The sequence below is a fragment of the Carettochelys insculpta genome, chromosome 6, assembly GCF_033958435.1.
Source record: "Carettochelys insculpta isolate YL-2023 chromosome 6, ASM3395843v1, whole genome shotgun sequence".
Lineage (NCBI taxonomy): Eukaryota > Metazoa > Chordata > Testudines > Carettochelyidae > Carettochelys > Carettochelys insculpta.
Window position 1 is genome coordinate 60,840,928 of NC_134142.1, and position 19,932 is coordinate 60,860,859.

Consider the following 19,932-nt stretch of genomic DNA (forward strand, 5'->3'; position numbering starts at 1 on the left):
TACAAAGCCATAAAGCAGAAAACTGTCAATTAGCAGCTGTAACAGGCAGTACATTTTATTCAGATAGTTGTATGTATCGTTTATATATCTAGCTACAGAGTGAACATATGTAAAAAAATTTTAAATGGGCCCAAGACAACAAAAACTGCAGCAGAAGTACAAAAACATAAAATGGAGGTCCAAATTTTTAGCTAAAGCCACAATTCAAAGAAGATCAGACAGTCTTATTTATCACATCCACAGTAAATGGCTCCCCCACATTTCACACAAGGTTTAGGAAAGACGCTAGGATGAGCAATAAACTACACATTTACTTCTCCAACTCCCTCTAACAAAGCAGGTGAAAGTGAAAAGTTTTTGAAAATTCGGTGTACTTATTTATGCTGTCTGTTCACCATTTGCATTTCAGTCAGCCTGGCCATAGGAAGACTGGGAATTTTCATATTTTGTCTTACACAAAACAGACCAGAGGCTGTTGTGGATGGACTGCCAATACAGCACTGGCAAGGGTCCGTCAAAAACCAAAACCAACGCATACTAAGTACAACATAAAAACTGCTTTTTAAAAATACCAGTTTTAAGCCTAAACTACTTGACAGTATCCATTTAAGTTGCCTCAGTTTGATATTATCTTAGGTCACTAAGAAGCAGGAGAAACATTTAAACACAGATACACTGGAGTACAGTAAACCCTTCATTTTACAGATCCCAATTTAGCGGACTTTGGAAACCGGTTGTTCCCAATGTCCGCTCATTTGGTACCTGTAAAATCCTAAATCCCACCCCCACAAAACAGAAAGGCAACTTACCAGAGCCACCGGAGCTGCCGCTGCTGTACCTGGAGGGGTTGTCACTTTCAGCTGAACCCTCTGGTGCCATGTGGTCCTCTCACCAGAGGTGGGGTACATATGCGGGCAGAAGGCACTCGCATATGCGCCCCACCCCTGGTGGGAGCAGTGTGTGGTGACTCCAATGGCAGCTCCTCCAGCCACATGGTGGGGTCCCTCCAGCAGTTTCAACTCCAGTGGCAACAGCTCTGGTGAGTTGTGGGCATTTTGGAGGGGGGCGGGAGGGTGAAGGAGAAGACAACCTGGGGCTGGGAGGGGGTAGTAAACCCTTGTTTTTAAATGGACAACCCTCCCCCTCATTAGTCCATTAAATCGAGAGTTTACTGTATTTAAAAAAAACAAAAAACAAAAACAACTCACGACATGACTTTTGGGGCTTAAAGTAATTTACTTTTGTTTAACGTTGATTAAGTCATTTATTATCCCTCACCTGCATCTCATTTTTTATATTAAATGTTGAAAATTGTTTTGGTATTTTAAACAAGCACCTATGTTAAAAAAAAAAAGCAACATACTTTCCTGTACTCCCTATGGAGCACTTGAGTTCTATAACTGAGCCAAGAGACCAAACAACAACCCTGTTTAGATCTGTACGAAAGACAAAGTGAAAGAGGATACATTTCAGAAAGCCAAGCTCATGGGTTGTCAGGGTTTTGTTAGGTATGATCTACACCACACTTCTAATGCATGTTATGAGCAGGTCTACTGACTCCACCATGTTTGCAGCATGGACTACGTCTCGCAAAATGACAACTAAAAACCTAATTTCATCTTTCCCTGTTAGCTGAAAACACAGTTTTGCTAGGTAATAAAGACGAACTTTACCACCAGTTTATTGTTAAGCAGCAGTTGGAATCCTTCCCTCTTCTCTTGGTTATTCCCACTATGCAACTGGTCAGACTTCTGCAGCAGCTGATTAAGTTCCTCCTCCACAGAGGAGTCAAGGGCCAAAACTGTTTCATCCTCATTGACTAGGTCCAGTGAATCCCTCCGTGCAGTCTTCACTGTCTCACAGCTCATTTCATCTTCCTCTTCCTCGCTCTCTCTCTCTGACTCGCGGTCATAATCAGATTCTGCATTGGCTGTGGTGTACCTTTAAGTAAAAATTAAAATACAGAACTAAGCAACATCACATGTACTCAAAACAAGGTGCAGGACAAACCTGACAAACGAAGGGAAAACAAAAATGAGAAAGATGGAGTTGAACTAATAGATGTGCTAGGCTCAACCTTCCCTATCATAGAAGTGTTCTCTACACTGTATTTGACAGAATTTTGTTCAATGTAATTTTAAATCTCTGCTGTTATGCATTTTTCACCAATTCTCATGTAGGACAAATACAAAGGGAGCAAGAAAAATAAACTGAAAAGGAAGCTTGCATGGACATCAAGCCACAGGAGTTTGTATCCAGCTAGCTTCATGTGAGTCTTTTTAAGATCATTTAGCTATGAAATCTATCAAAAAGATATAAAAACAGAACTAGTGGGGCAAGTCACTTGGGAAATGAGATTATACATCAAATATCTCAGCAGGAAGTTTAACAGACTCTTCTGGGTGGGAGATACAGCTTGAAGTTTTGGTCTGTTCCAGAATTTCAAACAAAGATAGCTTTCTTGGCAAGATTAGAATGATCAAAAGACTGTCTGAGCATTAAATATGAAACAGCTTGTTCAAGCTGATGGGAAGAAAGGTGTGAAAACAGTGGGTGAGTGATCAAAATCATTGCATCTGTACAAAAAAGACAAATTAAGGAATAGCAGCTGAACTATGTAAAAAGACACGATAGCTGTGTAAAAGCAGATAATGATCAATTAAAGTGGTCAGATTAGACAGAGTACGACTAAGTCCAGCATTTTCATAAGGGATTGTCTAAATTCCTAAAATTATGTTCAGACATCTAAATGGGTGGCATGATTTAAAAACAAATGCTAAACACCCAGCAGTTCCCATTAAAGTCACTTATTTGGGTACAAAATATGCATTTTAAAGCTTAACTTTTGAAAACTCACCCTTGAAGCTTAGTCTAACGAGCTCCTTCTCTACCTCACTAAGGAGCTCTTAATTAAGGATGAAGCACTTAGTCAAACCTCATTGTTCAAAAAAAAAGTTATGTTAGGCTTTGTTAGATTAATGTGAAAAGCAAGTTCCAAAGGAGGGGGCCCTCTGCTGCAAACCATGAGCCCCCACCACACTGAACTGCAGATTCTGACTGCAACTGATACAGCAATGAAAAGGAAGATCAATCAGCTGTAGCTAAGGCCCAACCCACGCATAACTTTCAAAGCTCAATGCCAGAAGCAAGCAGGAAACCACTGCAATCTGTGGGACCCTAACACTTTGTGCCTCCTGAAAAGACCAATTGTTCTCCAAAGAAGCCTCAAATAAGGAGCAATCAGTTATCGAATCTAGAGACAGAGGGTACGTGCCACGGTTCACATCCAAGAAAAACAGGGATAGCAACTGTGCCGAACACAGCTGGCTGTCAGAGTACTGATTCTCTAGGTATCATCAGGGATCCAACAGTATTCTTCTCCTCACCCATTCCTCGGTAAAGGGCCAACAGATACCATTCATTCAGATGGCAGACACAAGCACCGCCATTTTCTATATCAGGAATGGGCAACCACCAACAGTTGGTGGTCTGCGTGAGTGGCCCTCTTCACTTCAATGGGATGCAGAGCTCATGGCCCAATCGAATCCCACCTGCAGCTCCACAGTTTCCCCTCCCCCACGCGTCTCTTGCGTACTGAGTGCCCCACACTTGCATGCTCCCACCCAACCCTCCCAGAGCTGGAATGCCATGAAAGTGGCTGTTTGCAGTGTTCCAGCTCTGGGAGGGATGGGGAGCAGCAGGGATGAAGCATCAATCAGGGAATTCAAGACTTCTCCAAAAGTCCTAGAGAGGTGGGGAGTGGAGTAGGAAGCTCATGGCTCCATTACCCCCAGCATGCGAGAGGCATGTGGGGTGGTGGGCCAGCCAGGGGGCCCATGGGCCACAGCATACCCACTACTGCTTTAGCTCGTCATGAACTGTGCACGTGAATGGGCAATCAAACCAAACGCCAGGCTAAACAGCATGTCATTACGTGGATGAGAAGATTCCAAGACCATGTCAGAGTCAGACATTATACTGAAGAGAAGGCAGATATTCTTCCCTCTGATTTCACAATGAAACAACGAATCAGCCTGGTGTAGGACATGATTACTACAGCAAGGGTCAGCAAACCCTGGAATGCCTGCCAAGAGCGGCATGCAAGCAGATTTTCATTGGCATGCCAGGCAGGAGCTCAGCCCCCACCACTCCTCCCCAGTGCAGCCGGGCACTTGCTCAAAGCCGCATTGCCGGTGGATTAATAGAAGACCAGCTAATGCTACCACCCCTCACCTGAACAGTAAAGCTCTGCATCTTCAGTTATTAAGGAAGCTGTTGTAAGCAGGATTGTTAGTGACTAAGTAGTATCACTGGCACTTGGACTGAATGCAAAAGGTCAAATTTCGACATTTTTGACTCAGAACAATTGCTGACCCCATACGCAGCTATTACCAGATTTTGGGCAAATTCTGAAACCTAAACACAGCGATCACTTGCTATTAAACAGCCCGTGTACTTTCACATGAGTAGCAATACCAATTTTGGTTCCCTAGTCAAATCCTATCTCCCCATATTCGTGCTGCAGTTTCAATTTAACATGCTAGTCTTAGTTGCCTTTTGTAAACTGCTGTGAATCCTTGCTGAGGGCTGATAAACAGCTGCCATGCCCCACTCTAGCCTAGCAGCATTTTAAGGGTGCTCAGACTGATGTGTCCCTAGGTTGAAAGACTTTTTATCCTGTTATCCTGAAGCGGAAGGTGCAAGGGCTACAAATGATTGACATAGTGTTTAGAAACAATTTGTTCTTGTTTTTATATGAAGATAATTACCAGTCTCTGTGGATGGCTCACAATGTATACATTTTCCTCTCATGTAGCACACTCACTCTCCTGAGATGGCTCATGTATGAGAGGCTGCCAGTTAAAAAAAACAACTGGTGCCAAATACAATACAGGAAAAAGTATTCAAAAAGACGAAGGAATTTTGAGTGTTTTATTCCTGTTTTTCCTCATATTTCAGAAGACAGAAAGTTCTTGAATGCATCAACATGTGAAAGTTCATAGCTGGCACACTTCCTGAATTAGCAAGCTATTTGGTTGCTACTAACAGGCAAAAAAGAAAAGGAGGCAGGCAAGCCCACTGGGGCCTTGGAATGCCAAAGTAATGAAAGGCAGTTAACTTTCACAGCACAATGCAAGACTCTGCTATTCATACCATGAAACAATGGGGGCAGGGGTCATCTCTGGAAGTGAAACGTGAGCAGCTACTGATGCTTATTTGAATAATAATTAACAAGAGATGTTAGACGGGATTCCATCAAAGGGCAAGAAAAGGAACAGCCAAAAACAAAGACACTGCTAAAAATATATTTGTATTCCGAGGATAGTTGTATTTTGCCCTTTCAACAGCCCCTATACAGCTGAGTTTCTCTTGCCAAAATAACCTTCTCTGACCCTCATTTCCTGTTAAAATTTTACTGCAGGAATCTGACGATGTATGCACTAATGTAGAAAGTTATGAAACAGTTCCAGCTTGGCTACCATTTACAGCTATATGGAAGGCACAAGTAATGTGGAATCTTCAGCTTAATGCAATCATTTGTTTTATTAGACTAGAACTGCTCATCTACCAATTCACCAGTGACTTTTAAAACCAACTGCAAAGTTTTAAAATTACAGACCTGCTATTGATCTGAATAGTTTAAATACATTTTAAACAAACTAAAGTATTGCAAAAGCAGCAATGAAACAGAAGCAGACTTCCAATCCTTACAACTGGAGGGTGTACAAATGAGAATTTAGAAGATACCCATTTCTGACCCTCTCACAAAAACTCCCTGCTCTCCCCCCACTGGCATATCTGCTACAATCTGTGGGAACAGGGCAAGATGTCAGCATGGACACAGCAACTGATTACTGGATGACAGCCAAAGTGAAGATAGGGTATTGTCAATGCCAAGAATCATGCTCCCACCCCGACTCAAAAGAGAGAGACTAGCTTAATAGCCATTTAATTTTTTTAAATCGGCTTCGAGCCTTAAGGGGTTCACATTTTCAAACTTTTCTCTTCAACCATGAGGGCTAGAAACTTGGGAGTTGGGGAAGATTAAATAAAAGCTGTGATAACATGATTTCAGCAGCTCGGGCATTAAGATAAAACACCTACTATCACAAGACTCACAAAATCAAAAATGTTAGTACTGGAGAGCAGAGACGCCTCCTCCCACTTGCTGGCTGTCTTAAGCAGTATCACAGGTAAGTCTTTGGAGGAGACTTACTGGCCTCTCTCATGAGCATTTTTTCTGAAAAATCATCTTTACTATCTAAAAAACAAGAGACATTTTGAACTCTGCTGGAGAAAGCTGGAGGTTTATTCTATCAGCATCTCTGATCTCTTATGTCAGGTATCTTAAAACATACATTTGCTTCCAAACACAAAACTATTCCACTTTAATTTCCGTATGGAATGTGTTTTAGACATCTTGGGAGCTACTTCTAAGCTAGAGGAATCCAGTAAAATACGCTTTGTCACCTGTTGTGAAAAGGCTGTTTTCTCAACTCTCCTGAACACCTATTCTTAATCACATTAATGTGACAGCTCTCTCTGGCTCACAGCTAAACCTATGGATTTTGGATTCTAAAAAGAAAGTGGGAGAGTGAGGAGGAAGAAGGGCAATACAAAACAGTTCATAATGAAAAACAAGTTACAGCCTTTACTATGGAACATAGTACAAATGAGGGAAAAAACTTGGAGAAAACTGAGAAAGTAGGTTAGCCAAGTTAAAAGAATTTAACTTGCTACAGTGATTCTCGAGTTAAAAAAAGTTTTTCCGACAGCTTATCCTTTCACAAGTCTCCGTTGGTTAAATATTCTACAAAAGATTTTACCCACCTGCCAGCATTTGTTACCAAGAAGGCTCAATGGAACACTTACTAGTAATTTAAAAGCCACCATTACAGGCAGTCAGGAGTAAGACCCACAGCCCTGCAAGAAGTCTGTACTGCCTTATCTCATGATAACAGAATACTGCTGGCTAAGGCAGCCCAAGCTGCTGCTTCTATCAGATGTTCTCTTTTCTGCAACCTGCAAAAAATAGGAGCTCTATGTTTTAATCCATTGCAATTATCATTATCAGTTATACCAACAACAGAACTATACTGACAGCTCAAAAAATCCACCATGCACTGTCTCTCTTGGGTTCTGGAAAAGACATTTACATCTTCCAAAAGATGTCAGCATAGTAATTTGCAACAATGGAGATATAATACATCTGTTATTACATACAGAATTTTAACACCAAGACTTTTTCAAAACCAGTTATGCAAAGTCTTGTTTCTCCAAATTCCTTTTTAATCTAAATCTTCCTCTTACCACAATCTCAATTTTTAACTTCCGCATCTGTTTCTCAGTAAGTCCCCCATTAGCCAAGTGCTTTTATATCGTCAAACAATACTGGTAGTCCATCGATCCAATGATGACAAATCTGTGCAGATCATCTGTTATTGGTCTCATGGTGTGCCCTCTGGTGACTGTATAAGCCAATTCTAGAGGTGCACGTTTTGCCGCAGATGGTGCATGGGAAGTTCGCAAACAGTGGGTTCTGCATTGCTGATGCTCCGTGATGTCGTTTGCGTGTCTCTTGTAGACACCGGCAGCGGTCTTCCTCAAAGGCAATGCAGATATTTCTGACTGTTGCACGCCACTGTGTTCTGTCACTGGCGGCGTCCTCAAGGTCCCTAGGTTTGATACTGCTGTACTGCAGATTGGCTTTGATGGTATCCTTGTAGCGTTTCTGTGGACAACCTATACACCGGATGCCCTGGGAGAGTTCACCATACAGAAGCTGGTGACGGATTCTGTTGGCGTCCCTGCGGCTGACATGACCGGTCCAACGTAGTTGTGACTTCATAATCATCATTTTGATGCTTGTCATCTATGCTGTCTCGAGGACCTCAATATTGGGCACTTTGTCTTGCCAGGGGATCTTCATGATGTTACGGAGGCAGCGCGTGTGGAATGCTTCGAGCTGCTTGATGCGACACCTATATAGTGTCCATGTTTCGCACCCGTACAAAAGAGATGAGAGAACAACAGCTCTGTACACAAGCAGTTTTGTTGACATGCGGATGTTATGGTGGTTTAGAACTTTGACACGCAGACAGCCAAGTGCCTGGCTCGCTTTGGATATTCGTGCGTTGATCTCATTATCCAGTGATCCATCACTGGATATGACACTACCCAGGTATTTAAAGCTCTCCGCTACTTTAAGCTGAGTGCCACCAATGGAGATACTCGGGACAGGAGCATTTGATCCAGGCGCAGGTTGATGGAGAACTTCAGCCTTTCCAAGGCTGATAGTTAGTCCGAAAAGTTTGCAAGGCCTCAGCAAACTTGTTGACAATGTGCTGAAGATCATTTTCAGTGTGAGCCATAAGGGCACAGTCATCGGCAAGGAGTGCATCAGAAAGGAGTTTCTGCACTGTCTTAGTCTTTGCATTCAGGCGACGGAGGTCAAAAAGTGAACCATCATGACAGTATTTCAGGTATATACCTCGGTCAAAATCTTTCATTGCATGGTTAAGGACACGTGAAAAGAACAGGTTAAATAGGACAGGAGCGAGAACACATCCTTGTTTCATGCCGTTGGTGATGCTGAAGGGGGCTGATGTGGCTCCATCAGACAGTATTTCACCTGTCATGCCGTCGTGGAAAAGGCGTATAATCTGGACAAATTTTCTTGGGCAGCCAAGCCATATTAAAATGGTCCAAAGGGCTTCCATGTTGACGGTATTAAACGCCTTTGTCAGATCTATGAAGACAGCACACAGGCGCATGTTCTGTTCAATGCACTTCTCTTGTATTTGTCTGACAGCAAACACCATGTTGACTGTGCTCTGGCCAGGTCAAAAACTGCATTGACTTTCAGGTAGCTTTGCCTCAGAAATACTCGCTATTAGGCAGTTCAAGATGATGCGGGTGATCTTCCCTCCAACAGAGAGGAGGGATATGCCTCTGCAGTTTCCCCATTCTGCTTTGCTGCCTTTATTCTTGAAAAGGGAGACAATAATAGCATTGCAGAAGTCCTGTGGTATGTTTTCATCTTCCCAGATGCTGATGATCACACTATGGAACGCTGCTAGTGCTGCTGGACCTGCTGCCTTATATACCTCTGCTGGTATCCCATCTTTTCCAGGAGCTTTTTCTGAACTCATCTGGCTAACGGCTTTCTTAATCTCATCTATAGTGGGCAGAAAGTCAAGATCTGTCAGGACGGGTTGTTGCGCAATTTCATGGAGAACGTTATTATTCACGGTCGACGGTCTGTTAAGGAGGTTGCTAAAGTGTTCTCGCCATCTTTCGTTGATGCCCTCTGTCTTTGATCAGCGTTGTGTTGTCTGATGAGAGCAATGGAGTAGTCCTTGGTTTAGAAGGTCCATAGACAGTCTTAATAGCACTAAAGAACATCTTTGAGTTCAAATAATATAGCCACTTCATTCACCTGAAAATAATCACTTATCAATGCCTTGTTTTAACTAATATTGTAGATGAGTTGAAAAGTTTTAGGCCTTCCAAGATCCAGATTTAGTGCTGATTTTCTTCTGTGACAGTTGAAGATGCTTCATGTAAAATAAAGACCAAAATGCATTCTATCCTGCTGCAGGCAATCCCAGCTATCACAGAGAAATAGTTCAGAATTCACCTACTAAAAGATAGGCAAAAAATGGGTATGACAACTCTGTTCTAGAAGAATCATTGGCATTTTAGGGCAAATGGTTATAAATGATATAGTAAAGAAGGTGAGCAGAACAGTCATATAAAGCTAATACCTGACACACCCAACAAACCAAGACTTTTGAAAAAAACATAGTGGTAGGTAAGATGGTAGTAGTCAGTTATTCCCGTGTAAGTATTACTACTGTAAGCCTGCTCCCTGTTTCTCTAAGTTGGAGTGAGCAATAATTTTGATGGGGGGGTGACTCCAAGAATTTGGTAAGTGGACAAAGGCCATACTCTTGTGATATTCGTGGATGATATTTGGGACCTGGGATGGACGTTTGGTGCAGAAGGGGGCTTTGTGTAGGGGACTGGGATGTAGAAGGCAGGAGAAGGAGTGTTTGGGTCATGACCTGGGGGCACAGGAAGAGGATTCTGATGGGGGGAGCAAGGTCAGGGGCATGTGATCTGAGGTACAGGAGAGGGTGCAGATGGTTTGGGTTTTGACTTAGGGCATGAAGAAGTTGTGATCTCAATGAGGGAATTGGATGCTGGGAAGGAAGTGTGCAGGCTCTGGCTGGGAGGCATTTGCCCTAGGTGGTTCATGGTCAGCACCCCAGCAGGACCCTTGGGCAGGCTCCCTGCCAATCACATGCCCACATGCCATTCAAAATAGCCAGCCACTGAGGCCAGCATGTGCGTCTATGAGGCACGCACCAACAGAGGGAGGAGAAGGATGGGGCTGTGAGCTGCCTTGAACCCACAAGCTCAGCCCAGACAGAATGTGTGAAGATTCTGGGGGCGGGGGCAGCACACAGAGACCTCCATAACCCGCAAACGACATGCACTGTGTGGAGACACGCTGGCCCCACAAGCTGGCCACTTTGCTCTAAGGCATTGGTTTTAAGGGGGAAACAGACCACTTTTTATTAGCTATGTTGAACAGTTAACCAGCCCTTACCAGCTAACTCTGGTGGTAGCCAGCTGCACCAGGCCAGAGCAGCCCTAGCTGTGGAGGGGTCTCCGAGCCGGGCAGCAGAACTCCATGGCAGGCTGAGCAGCAGGCCCCAGGTTAAGTATTCTAACATCTCCTTAGTTTTTAAGTTTTTGTTCACAAATGGGTGAGAGACTATTTTGTATTCAAGTTATAATTTAAGTCTACACCCCTCCTTAACATGAAATCAAACATTTTTTGTTCAGGTCAGCTTCAGAAAAAATGCTAAACCGTCAAATCTTGCCCAAAGTTTAGGTTTTATAAAACCTGAGGATTTTTGTTAAAACAAGTAGTTAATATTTCCATTTTTTAAGATGCAGTCTTTAAATGTTGAACAGTTTTGTAAATTAAACCACAAACTGTACAGATCTGTGTATATGGGAAAGTTTGTGCACATTTCTCTTTGCAGGTATACAGCAGATGGTTAAGTGACATGGTAATAGAAGTGACTTGGGTTCACCAACAGTGCAAGGTGTGAGTGCAGATAAGCACGTACACATTTGCCTGCAAACAAAGCCCTTGAAACTTTTGAAATAAAGTAGACTAGAAACTAAAGTGAAACTGATTGATCTCTTGTAATCAACCAAGGTCAAGACAGATGTAAAGAACCCATAAACATAAATGGTGCAATAATTTATTTTAAGTTATAGTAAGTGTAGCTTAAGTTTAACCTGTTCTCTTAAATTTCTTAATGTCATTCTCACACAAAATAAACCTTTATATTTCCTTGCAGTTAAGACACAGCACATTCCCTAAAAAAATAGGAATTGAGCCACAAATATTTGGGAAAATATTTGTGGCTCACCAACTACCTTTCACTTCAGAAAAAAAACAGACGTGACTGATTTCAACAAAGCAACAATCACCTTACAAAACTCATTGAGCAACATATGCAAGCTGTTCAGTAAAACCTTAGAGCAATAAGTATTAAAGAAAAACAGGGCATTTCAAATATTTGGAAGCAGTGATTCAGTTTTAATCATCTTCTGTGTCAATCAAGGTAAATAACCACAGATTAACACAAAAGTTTGGGAGGGAAGGTTTTAAGATTAACTACAATCTAAAGTGATCAACAAGTAAATAGCACCATGGTGAAGGTGGCGTTACAATAATATAAGAACTGCAGTTTTTCCCCTAGTATTTGGAACAATTGGTCTTTTGAAGAGAATTAAAAAAAGGCCTTACTAAAAGGATAAAACAAACCTGTGTAAGTATTTATAACTAGATTTTAATCATCTTGGATCATCTCTATAAGTATAAAAAAATTCTTTGTCAACTATGAGCTTGTATGTTTTATATGAAAGAAATATCCTCTTCATCAAAAAAAGACCAAAGATAAGCTGTAAAATGCCCTCAATATATCTGCAGCTGGAACCATGTCCATAATTTCCACATCATATAAAAGGACACTCTGTTCTCTTCAGGCAGCTTTTCTTGCTTTGTTATTTTAACACATTCCTCACTATCTCTTAGGAGTTAGGTTTTCTGTTTTGCCAAAGGCCAAAAAGCCCAAACAAATCCTACACCACAGCAGAAAAAGCTTGGAAATCCCAAGAAATCATATTCCCAATTCCACGATGCTGTAAACATCTTGCTAGGCCAAAAATTGCCTTTTTTCTTTTATAAAGCAGATTGTGGAACTATTCTTTAGTCTCTCTGAAACTAGTTGTTGTGAAAATGACTCAATGACATCAGTTCAAATTCTTTAAGAAAAGATCTCATAAAATAGAAGAGCCTGGAAGTTCTATTTGCAAACTTAAGATAAACACTGTACAAGGATAGAAAAGCTTTCAGTTTTTGTCCTCCAAACAACCATGCATACTTTACAAGTCATCCCACCTCTTATCAGCAATCAGAGGCAGTGAGATGCACATTATATGCACTGGCATAACTGCTGGAAGAGTCAGTAAGACCCTAAAGTGATACTGAGAAACAGAACCTCTATCTAAAAAACAACTTTGTCCTTTACATAAGAAAAATATCAACTGAGAATTTTGTGTTCTTGAATCTGCTTTATGCCCTTCTTTATATATTGATATTTTAGAAAAAAGCAGGAAAGAAAAGCCTTTCCTGCTCTTGACAAGAGTCATGTGCACCCAGTGGGCATCCTGCTTAAAGATACTCAGATAGTACAAGGATAGGCGAAGTAAGAACTTAAATAAAATGACAAGCATGTAAGCACAGCCTACCAAAACAAGGCTTTACACAATGTTAGAAACAGATGGGTTGTACTCCGACTATTTATTTTTTTTAATTTCAGAATCTGTTTGCAGACATTATTCAAAAGTACTTTAAGGTTTTTGGCCTGACTGTTGCTCTTTACAATTCTGACCCCAAATGGTTTGTTGGAGTAAAACAGATTTACTTAACCTCTCCTAAGCCACATTTAGAATTAAATACCCATCTTGTTCCAGCTCAGCCAATGGCTTGCTCCAGTCTCCCTTTCGACAGTGACCTTTGCTGCACACTCAGCGTGTTCTTGCTCCCAGACTGTTCAAACTACAGTAGATTTCATAAGTTTGTGTTGAATGGAGCCCTGCTGCTCAGACTCTCAGTTAACGTTGCCTGTCCCTAATTAGAGCACCTCTCTTACATTACAATTCACAGAATACCAGTGTTCTATTTTAACTAGAGCCAGCTGGAGTATTTCTCATTTCCCTCCTGCCCCTGAACAACAACTTCCTTGCCCTGTTTGCCTGCAATTGCATATACACCGTCACACCCCATCCCTGACTATTGTTCAAACAGGAACTGGAGGTGATAATTAAAAAAAAAACCATGGGGGTGAAATAGCCATTCTTGGTGGGACAACTCTGGCTGGTGTAGTTTCTGAAACTTCTACCTTTTTAAAGAAAACCAACAGCTAGGTTTCATGCAATGAAACTGAATGCAAAAAGAGCAGGAAAAAATGCAGCCACTGAAACCTCCCCTTCATGGTATAGAATTCAGTGAATTTAGTAGCTGCTGAGTTCACAGACCAAAACTAGTTCTTAACTGATGTTCTGCTTACCCTCCCTCACTTTCACCATCATCTGTATTGGCCATTCCGGAGCTGGCTGTGAAATAAATAGAGCTGGACCCTGTGGAATCACTCCTCTCTCTAGGAAATATATACCGTCTCCGCCGAGATACCTTATGAGTTTCTTCCAGGTGGGATCTGAAGGACAGAAAAACAGACTGGTGATGAGAGACACAGATTGAAAGAGACACTTCTATTTCTTTGCTTCTAAACCCCAATCTTATTACATCCACTGCATGCAAAAGGAGCAATAATTCAGATGGTTGCTTGGCTCCTGCTTCATGTGGGGGAAGTCACAAATTACCAAGTTTAAATACCATGGGTTATACTGTAATTGTGCTGAAACAAACCTGTGCACAAAAACAAAAAAATGCATATAATCACCCTTTCAGTGAAGAAAGGTGAGGGAATGTTATTTACCAGTCATACCACCACAGTGTCTAGGGACCCTGGACAGAGATGAGGGCCTCACTGTGTTCTATGAACACAGAACAAAGGGACTCAGGAACTCATATTTTTCAAGATATTTGGTGCATTACAGAATCTGCAGTAGGTACAAATGGGCCAAACACTGCTACCAAGAGGAGAAAAGAACCAGAAACATACAGGCCACAAGTCCACCAGGTTCATCATCTCTCCAAGACAGCTGTGAGCACACAATGCTTAGAAGAAGGAAAACACCCACAGTGTACCTAGTCTTATGCACAGTGTTGTACGTTATCAATAAACTTAAGTCCTGAAATATAGCTATTAGTTCCCATACTGTTGTTATTTTGCACAACTATATGTATTAATAGTCAGAGTTGTAGGCCTTTCTATGAGGGCAGAGTAATTGTTCCACTGATCTTTAAGTGAATACCAGTGGTGAAATACTGACCCCTCTCGCCCGTCACGAAGCCAGTTTGATCTAATTAGAGAAGGCAAAGAGGAAGAGATTGTTTTTACGTAAAAACTGCTAATCTGTGAGCTCTTTCAGAGCGTGTGGAAAGACAGTTACCAATTGTCCATGACTGAAGATGGGTTTGTACCTACCTGACTTCTCCAATGATTTCCCCGGCTAAACTCTGCAGGCTGTTCTTTAGCTCCTCCACTTCTCTTCGTAGCTCCATAATGTTTTTCAAAACAAAATCCAGACGGTTCAACACTTCTACCTGCTCTTCTCGAGTTAAAAGAGAGGTGCATGTAATGCCATCACCAGCCTCCATCGGGGCTTGTCTTATAAGCAGAACTAAAAAGAAAAAAAATAAGACTTACAGGCAAATATTAAATTAAATATTGGGTCTGTTCTGGTCTGGCTATGATCTGAACAAGTGGGTCTGTCCCACAAAAGCTCATCACCTAATAAATTTTGTTAGTCTTTAAAGCGCTTCTGCAAATTAATACACATTGAAAAACGTCATCCTAACCATACATATAAAATGATGGAGTCTAAATTAGTTGCCACTCAAGAAATTGCTAAAGGATGATAGAGGGCTATAAAATCATGACTTGTGTGGAGAAATTAAATAAGGAACCACAATAACTAGGGGCTACAAAATGAAATTCATAGGCAACAGGTTAAAAGCAAAAGTATTACTTCAAACAGCTCGCCAGCCTGCAAAACACTTTGCCAGAGGATACAAAGGCTAAGACTATAAGAGTGGTCAAAAAGCAGCTAGATAAGTTCCTGGAGAATAGAATCAGAGAATACCAGAACTGGAAGGGAGCTCAAAAAGTCATCAAGCCCAGCCCCTGCACTCATAGCAAAATCAAGCCCCATCTAGACCAGGGGTCAGCAACGCTCAGCACGGGTGCCAAGAGTGCCACACGAGCCAATTTTCACCGGCACCTGAGATGGGAGCTCAGCCCTGCCCCTCCTCCCCCATGTAGTTGTGAGCTTACTCAAAGCCATGCTGTCTGTGAATCAACAAAAGACCAGCTAATGCTACCAACCACCACCTAAACAGTAAATGGCACCTTCATTCTTTTTAATGAAACTGTTGTAAGTAGAATTATTAGTGACTTTAAAAAGTATCATCGGCACTCGGACCATACACAGAAGTCAAAAGGTCAGATTTCAGTATTCTGCCTTGGAAAGGTTGCTGACCCCGATCTAGATCATCCCTGACAGATGTTTCTCTAACTTGCTCCTAAAAATCTCCAGCGATGGAGGTTCCACAATCTTCCGAGACAACTTATTCCAGTGCTTAACCACCCTGACAGTTGGGAAGTTTTTTCTAGTGTCAAGCCTAAGCCTCCCATACTACAATTTAAGCCCATTGGTTCTTAACCTCTGAAGACAAGGCAAACAAATTTTCTCCCTCCTCCTTGTAACTAAAAGGTTGCTACATGAGACCTGTTATATCCCACCCCAGTCTTCTCTCTTCCAGCCTAAACAAACCCAGTTCTTTCAACCTTTCTTCATAGGTCATGTTTTCTAGACCTTTACTCAATGTTTTGTTGCTCTTCTTTGGACCATCTCCAATCCACCCATACTTTCCCTGAAATGTGGCACACTCCTCAACACAGAGCATAGCAGAAGATCCATCATCAGCAGGTTATTAACCAAGATGGAAGAGGATGGTGTCCCTAGCTTCTCTTTGCTCAAAGATGGGAATGGGCATCAGGGGATGGATCACTTGAACAGAACAGACAACTATCATTCTCTCTCTGGCACCCAGGATAGGCTACTGTCAGAAGGCAAGATACTGGGTTAGACTGACCTTTGCTCTGACCCAATATGGCCAGTCTTATGTAATTATGACTACGTTGTTAAATATAATTAAGCCTATATAACTACAATCTATACGGTTATAAAGCAGACAAACAGCCACACTTCACTTTACTTCTCAAATGCAACCATGTCTGAAATGCAGAATATCAGCTAAGAGTGCAATTTTTTCTTAAAATAATGCATGAAAGTAGAAGGAATTGATGAAAACTAATTCGGCCAAGGACACAAGGAAAAAAAAATCTCTTCATTTGCAAAAAGTAGCATGGGCCCTAAATATCACAAGCAAAATCAAACATCTCTTTAAAACATAAGAGCAATTTTTTTTTAAATAAAACAAACATCAAACCCCAAACTAAGTGAAAGCTTGTCCCTCAAGGCACAAAACTAATTAAACTGATGTCTGGCATATCCTGAATTACAACAATCTGTCCTTCAGCTAGTCTTCATTTGCTACACTGAAATATCACTGCACTCCTATTTGTTACATTTTATTTAGAATCATTATTTACTTGTTCTTTTTTCAACTTTGACAAATACTATGAAGTTAGTTACACTTTCAAACATTACAGCTCATAACTTGCCCATGAACAGGGGCAAGGATATATCAATTTTTAAGATGCTTACTTTAACTTTTTTTTTTTTTTTTTAAATATTTCTACATTTTCATTGGTCTTCATTTTAAGAAAACCGTAGTGTCCCTTTACTTCAAAACACACACTAAAAATGTACCAAGATTGTCAGGGATACAACCCCCATGCTCTGGGTGGCCCTAAGCCTGCACCTGCTAGAAGCTGGGAGTGGTCGAAAGAAGAAGGATCATTCAATAATTGCTCTGTTCCACTCCTTTCCCACAAGCACCTGCCTGGAAGAAAGGTTTTTGAGCTGGATGGACTATATAGCCTGTACCAGAACATTCTTACTTTTATATAGTTGAAGACAATCCAGTTACTGTAATGATCTCATTATTGAGCTCCAGGTTCTTGTCCACATTACTACTTTTAAACAGCGTTTTAAAAGAAGTAAAATATTAACAAACAATTAAGATCAGTTAGATATAAGGTCTTTGGGGAAAGAGAATGTTTTTTATTTTTGTTTGTATAGCATCCAGCACAATGGGGCTGTGGTTCTCTTTAAATAAACTATTTTGTGCACCTGGTATTTGCTTATGAAAAACCTGGAGAGGAGAAAAAAAAAAAAAGCAACTATGGCCTAGCTCCTGAAAATTAAACCCTATTGAACTTGCTGTGGCTCTGCATGAACACCAGAGCAAAACCAAATGTACCCAATTGCAGGACCCAAACTGTATAGAAGAAATCAATTACACTGACTGCATGCAAAGCAAATCACACAGGAAGAAGACATCTCTTCTGCAAGACGACAGGAAAAAAACATCTCTCTCTTCAATCTTCTGTACTGCTTACACAGCATATAGCAAATAACTTTTTAAACAAAAAAATGTCCCTGTGGTAAACAGACTTTTTCCTAGGTGTCTGGCTGGTGGGTCTTGCCAACATGCTGAGGGTCTAAGTGATTACCGTATTTGGGGTCAGGAAGAAATTTTCTTCCAGGTCAGATTGGCAGAAACCCAAGACCTTTCTCCCTCTGCAGTGGGGGACATGAGTCACTTGCAGGTTTAAAACTAGTGTAAATGCTGGATTCTACATAATTTGACATCTTTAAATGAAGACTTCATTAACTCAGCCAGACATTACAGGAGTGGGTGGGTGACGTTTAGTGGCCTCTGAAGTGCAGGAGATCAAACTAAAAGATCATTATGGTCTCTTCTGACTTTAAACTCTACATCCCTTAAGATATTTCCCCTACTACAGATTTGCAAATCCACAGCATAGTCTTATGCTAGTGTAGCTGCACAGACAAAAGTGAATGGAAACTGATTAAATAAAGTGAAAGTTACTATTTAGCATCCAAGCTAAATGGCATCCTAAGAAAAATGAAACTCCATACATGGTGAATGATTACCAGGGCTTTACTTTTCAGGGCACCACCTAAATTTACATAGGGGCTATTTAACTATAATAGGAGTTCCACCAAACAGTACCTTCCAAGATTAGGGCCAAGGACCAGAGAATGTGTTATACAATTTGCAACAGTTGAACAGTGATATTTGACAGCCTTATGTTATTTTTGCATTCTTCATGTTTAATAATTTTGTCAACTGTCCTGTGAGATGGTTTGCTCAGTACTTTGCAACTGGTCGGAAGAGGACTGCTTATGCTGCATCTCTACAATGCTTTAACTAAGAGGTTTTTAGCAATCAGAAAGTTTATTAGTTATATTGCTTTGATGATAGTGTCCCTTTAATTTTTTCAGTAACAAATGGATTACTTTTAATTTAGGTCAGTTATTTTAAGCTGATCTACTTAACTACATCATGCATCATCTTTAGAGCGAGCAGGCAAGCATTTTATCTCCTGCAATATTGACATTCCAATTACATAGTGATTACTTCTGAGCTACAAACAGAAAAAGTAGTAGGGGTAACACTGAACCAAAGTTAAGGTACGAAAGGCAAATCCACCTTTGTCAGTCAGACATCAGTTTTGCAGATAATGCAGAAGACAATATGGAAATAATTACTATACCCTGGTTCTGGTGCCCCAAGGTCTCTGCACTTCCATGGGGCCTCAGAGAGTTCTGCATGGGCTGAACACCATAGTGCCCTGAGCTGCGTCCCCACCAGGGCCTTTTCCACCTTTGTTTGTAGAGCACATATAAGAACCCGATCCCTGCAGCTGTGCCCAGCACCATCCCGAGCCCCACACGGGACACCTTCAGTCTGGACATGATGTGGCTGAAAGAAGCAGACGGGATACAAGTTACATGAACGCCAGCTTCCACCTCTCCCCATTTCAGCACTACGGGGGGGGGGGGGGGGGGCAGGCAGGCCGGCGCCCTTGCCCCACGCGCCCGGGGGTGCGGGGGAAGGGGCGTGTTCCAGCCCGACACAGCTCGGGCCAACCCTGACCTGGGCAGGTGAGTCAGCAGCCCCCCAGTGACGGCTCTGCCTGAGCCTGCTGACGGGGGAAAGTGGGGGCGTTGCGGCTCCCACAGCCACTTCGCTTTCTGTTGGTCACCCAGGCCCGTCCCGCCGGCCGAGAACGCAGCTGAAGGCCCGGCCTGTGCCGCGGGCTGGAGAGGCGCCAGCTGGATGGGGCGCCGGGTGAGGAGGCCGCCAGCCAGTGACTGTCGCAGCGCAGAGCGGAGCGGAGCACACGGCAGGGCGCTCAGAACTACTCACACTGCCATGCCCTGCACGACCACCGCTCACCGGCTACACACGCGCCTCACCAGCCCAGGAACGCCCTACCAGCAGCGCGTAGAGATGACGTATTAAGAGCCCCGCCCCCTGAAGCCGTCCTTTGCTGGCCGGAGGCGGGATAAAACTATCGGCCGCAGGGCAGAAACGGGGCGACACGCGCGACTCCATATCACGTGCCTCCGCCCGTTAGGCTATGGGCGGGTGAGAGGTGAGCGTGTGTGTACAGGAGTGGGGGTGGAGCTTTAAGAGCGTGTCTGAGCGCCCCGATGCTG

The 19,932-nt window shown here is 42.2% G+C and overlaps 1 protein-coding gene across 2 annotated transcripts in view; it reads right to left on the reverse strand.

The window, feature by feature from the left end:
• RMDN3 (regulator of microtubule dynamics 3) overlaps window positions 1-19,932 on the reverse strand; it is a 61,040-nt gene extending 41,108 nt beyond the window's left edge. For both annotated transcript variants that reach the window (XM_074997005.1, XM_074997006.1), the window contains exons 1-5: window positions 19,640-19,932; window positions 18,984-19,192; window positions 14,700-14,895; window positions 13,659-13,805; window positions 1,674-1,941 (exon numbers count right to left, since the gene is read on the reverse strand). In XM_074997005.1, the coding sequence (XP_074853106.1) occupies window positions 1,674-1,941; window positions 13,659-13,805; window positions 14,700-14,895; window positions 18,984-19,192; window positions 19,640-19,647 (828 nt within the window). In that variant the 5' untranslated portion in view covers window positions 19,648-19,932. The remainder of the gene's footprint in view (window positions 1-1,673; window positions 1,942-13,658; window positions 13,806-14,699; window positions 14,896-18,983; window positions 19,193-19,639) is intronic.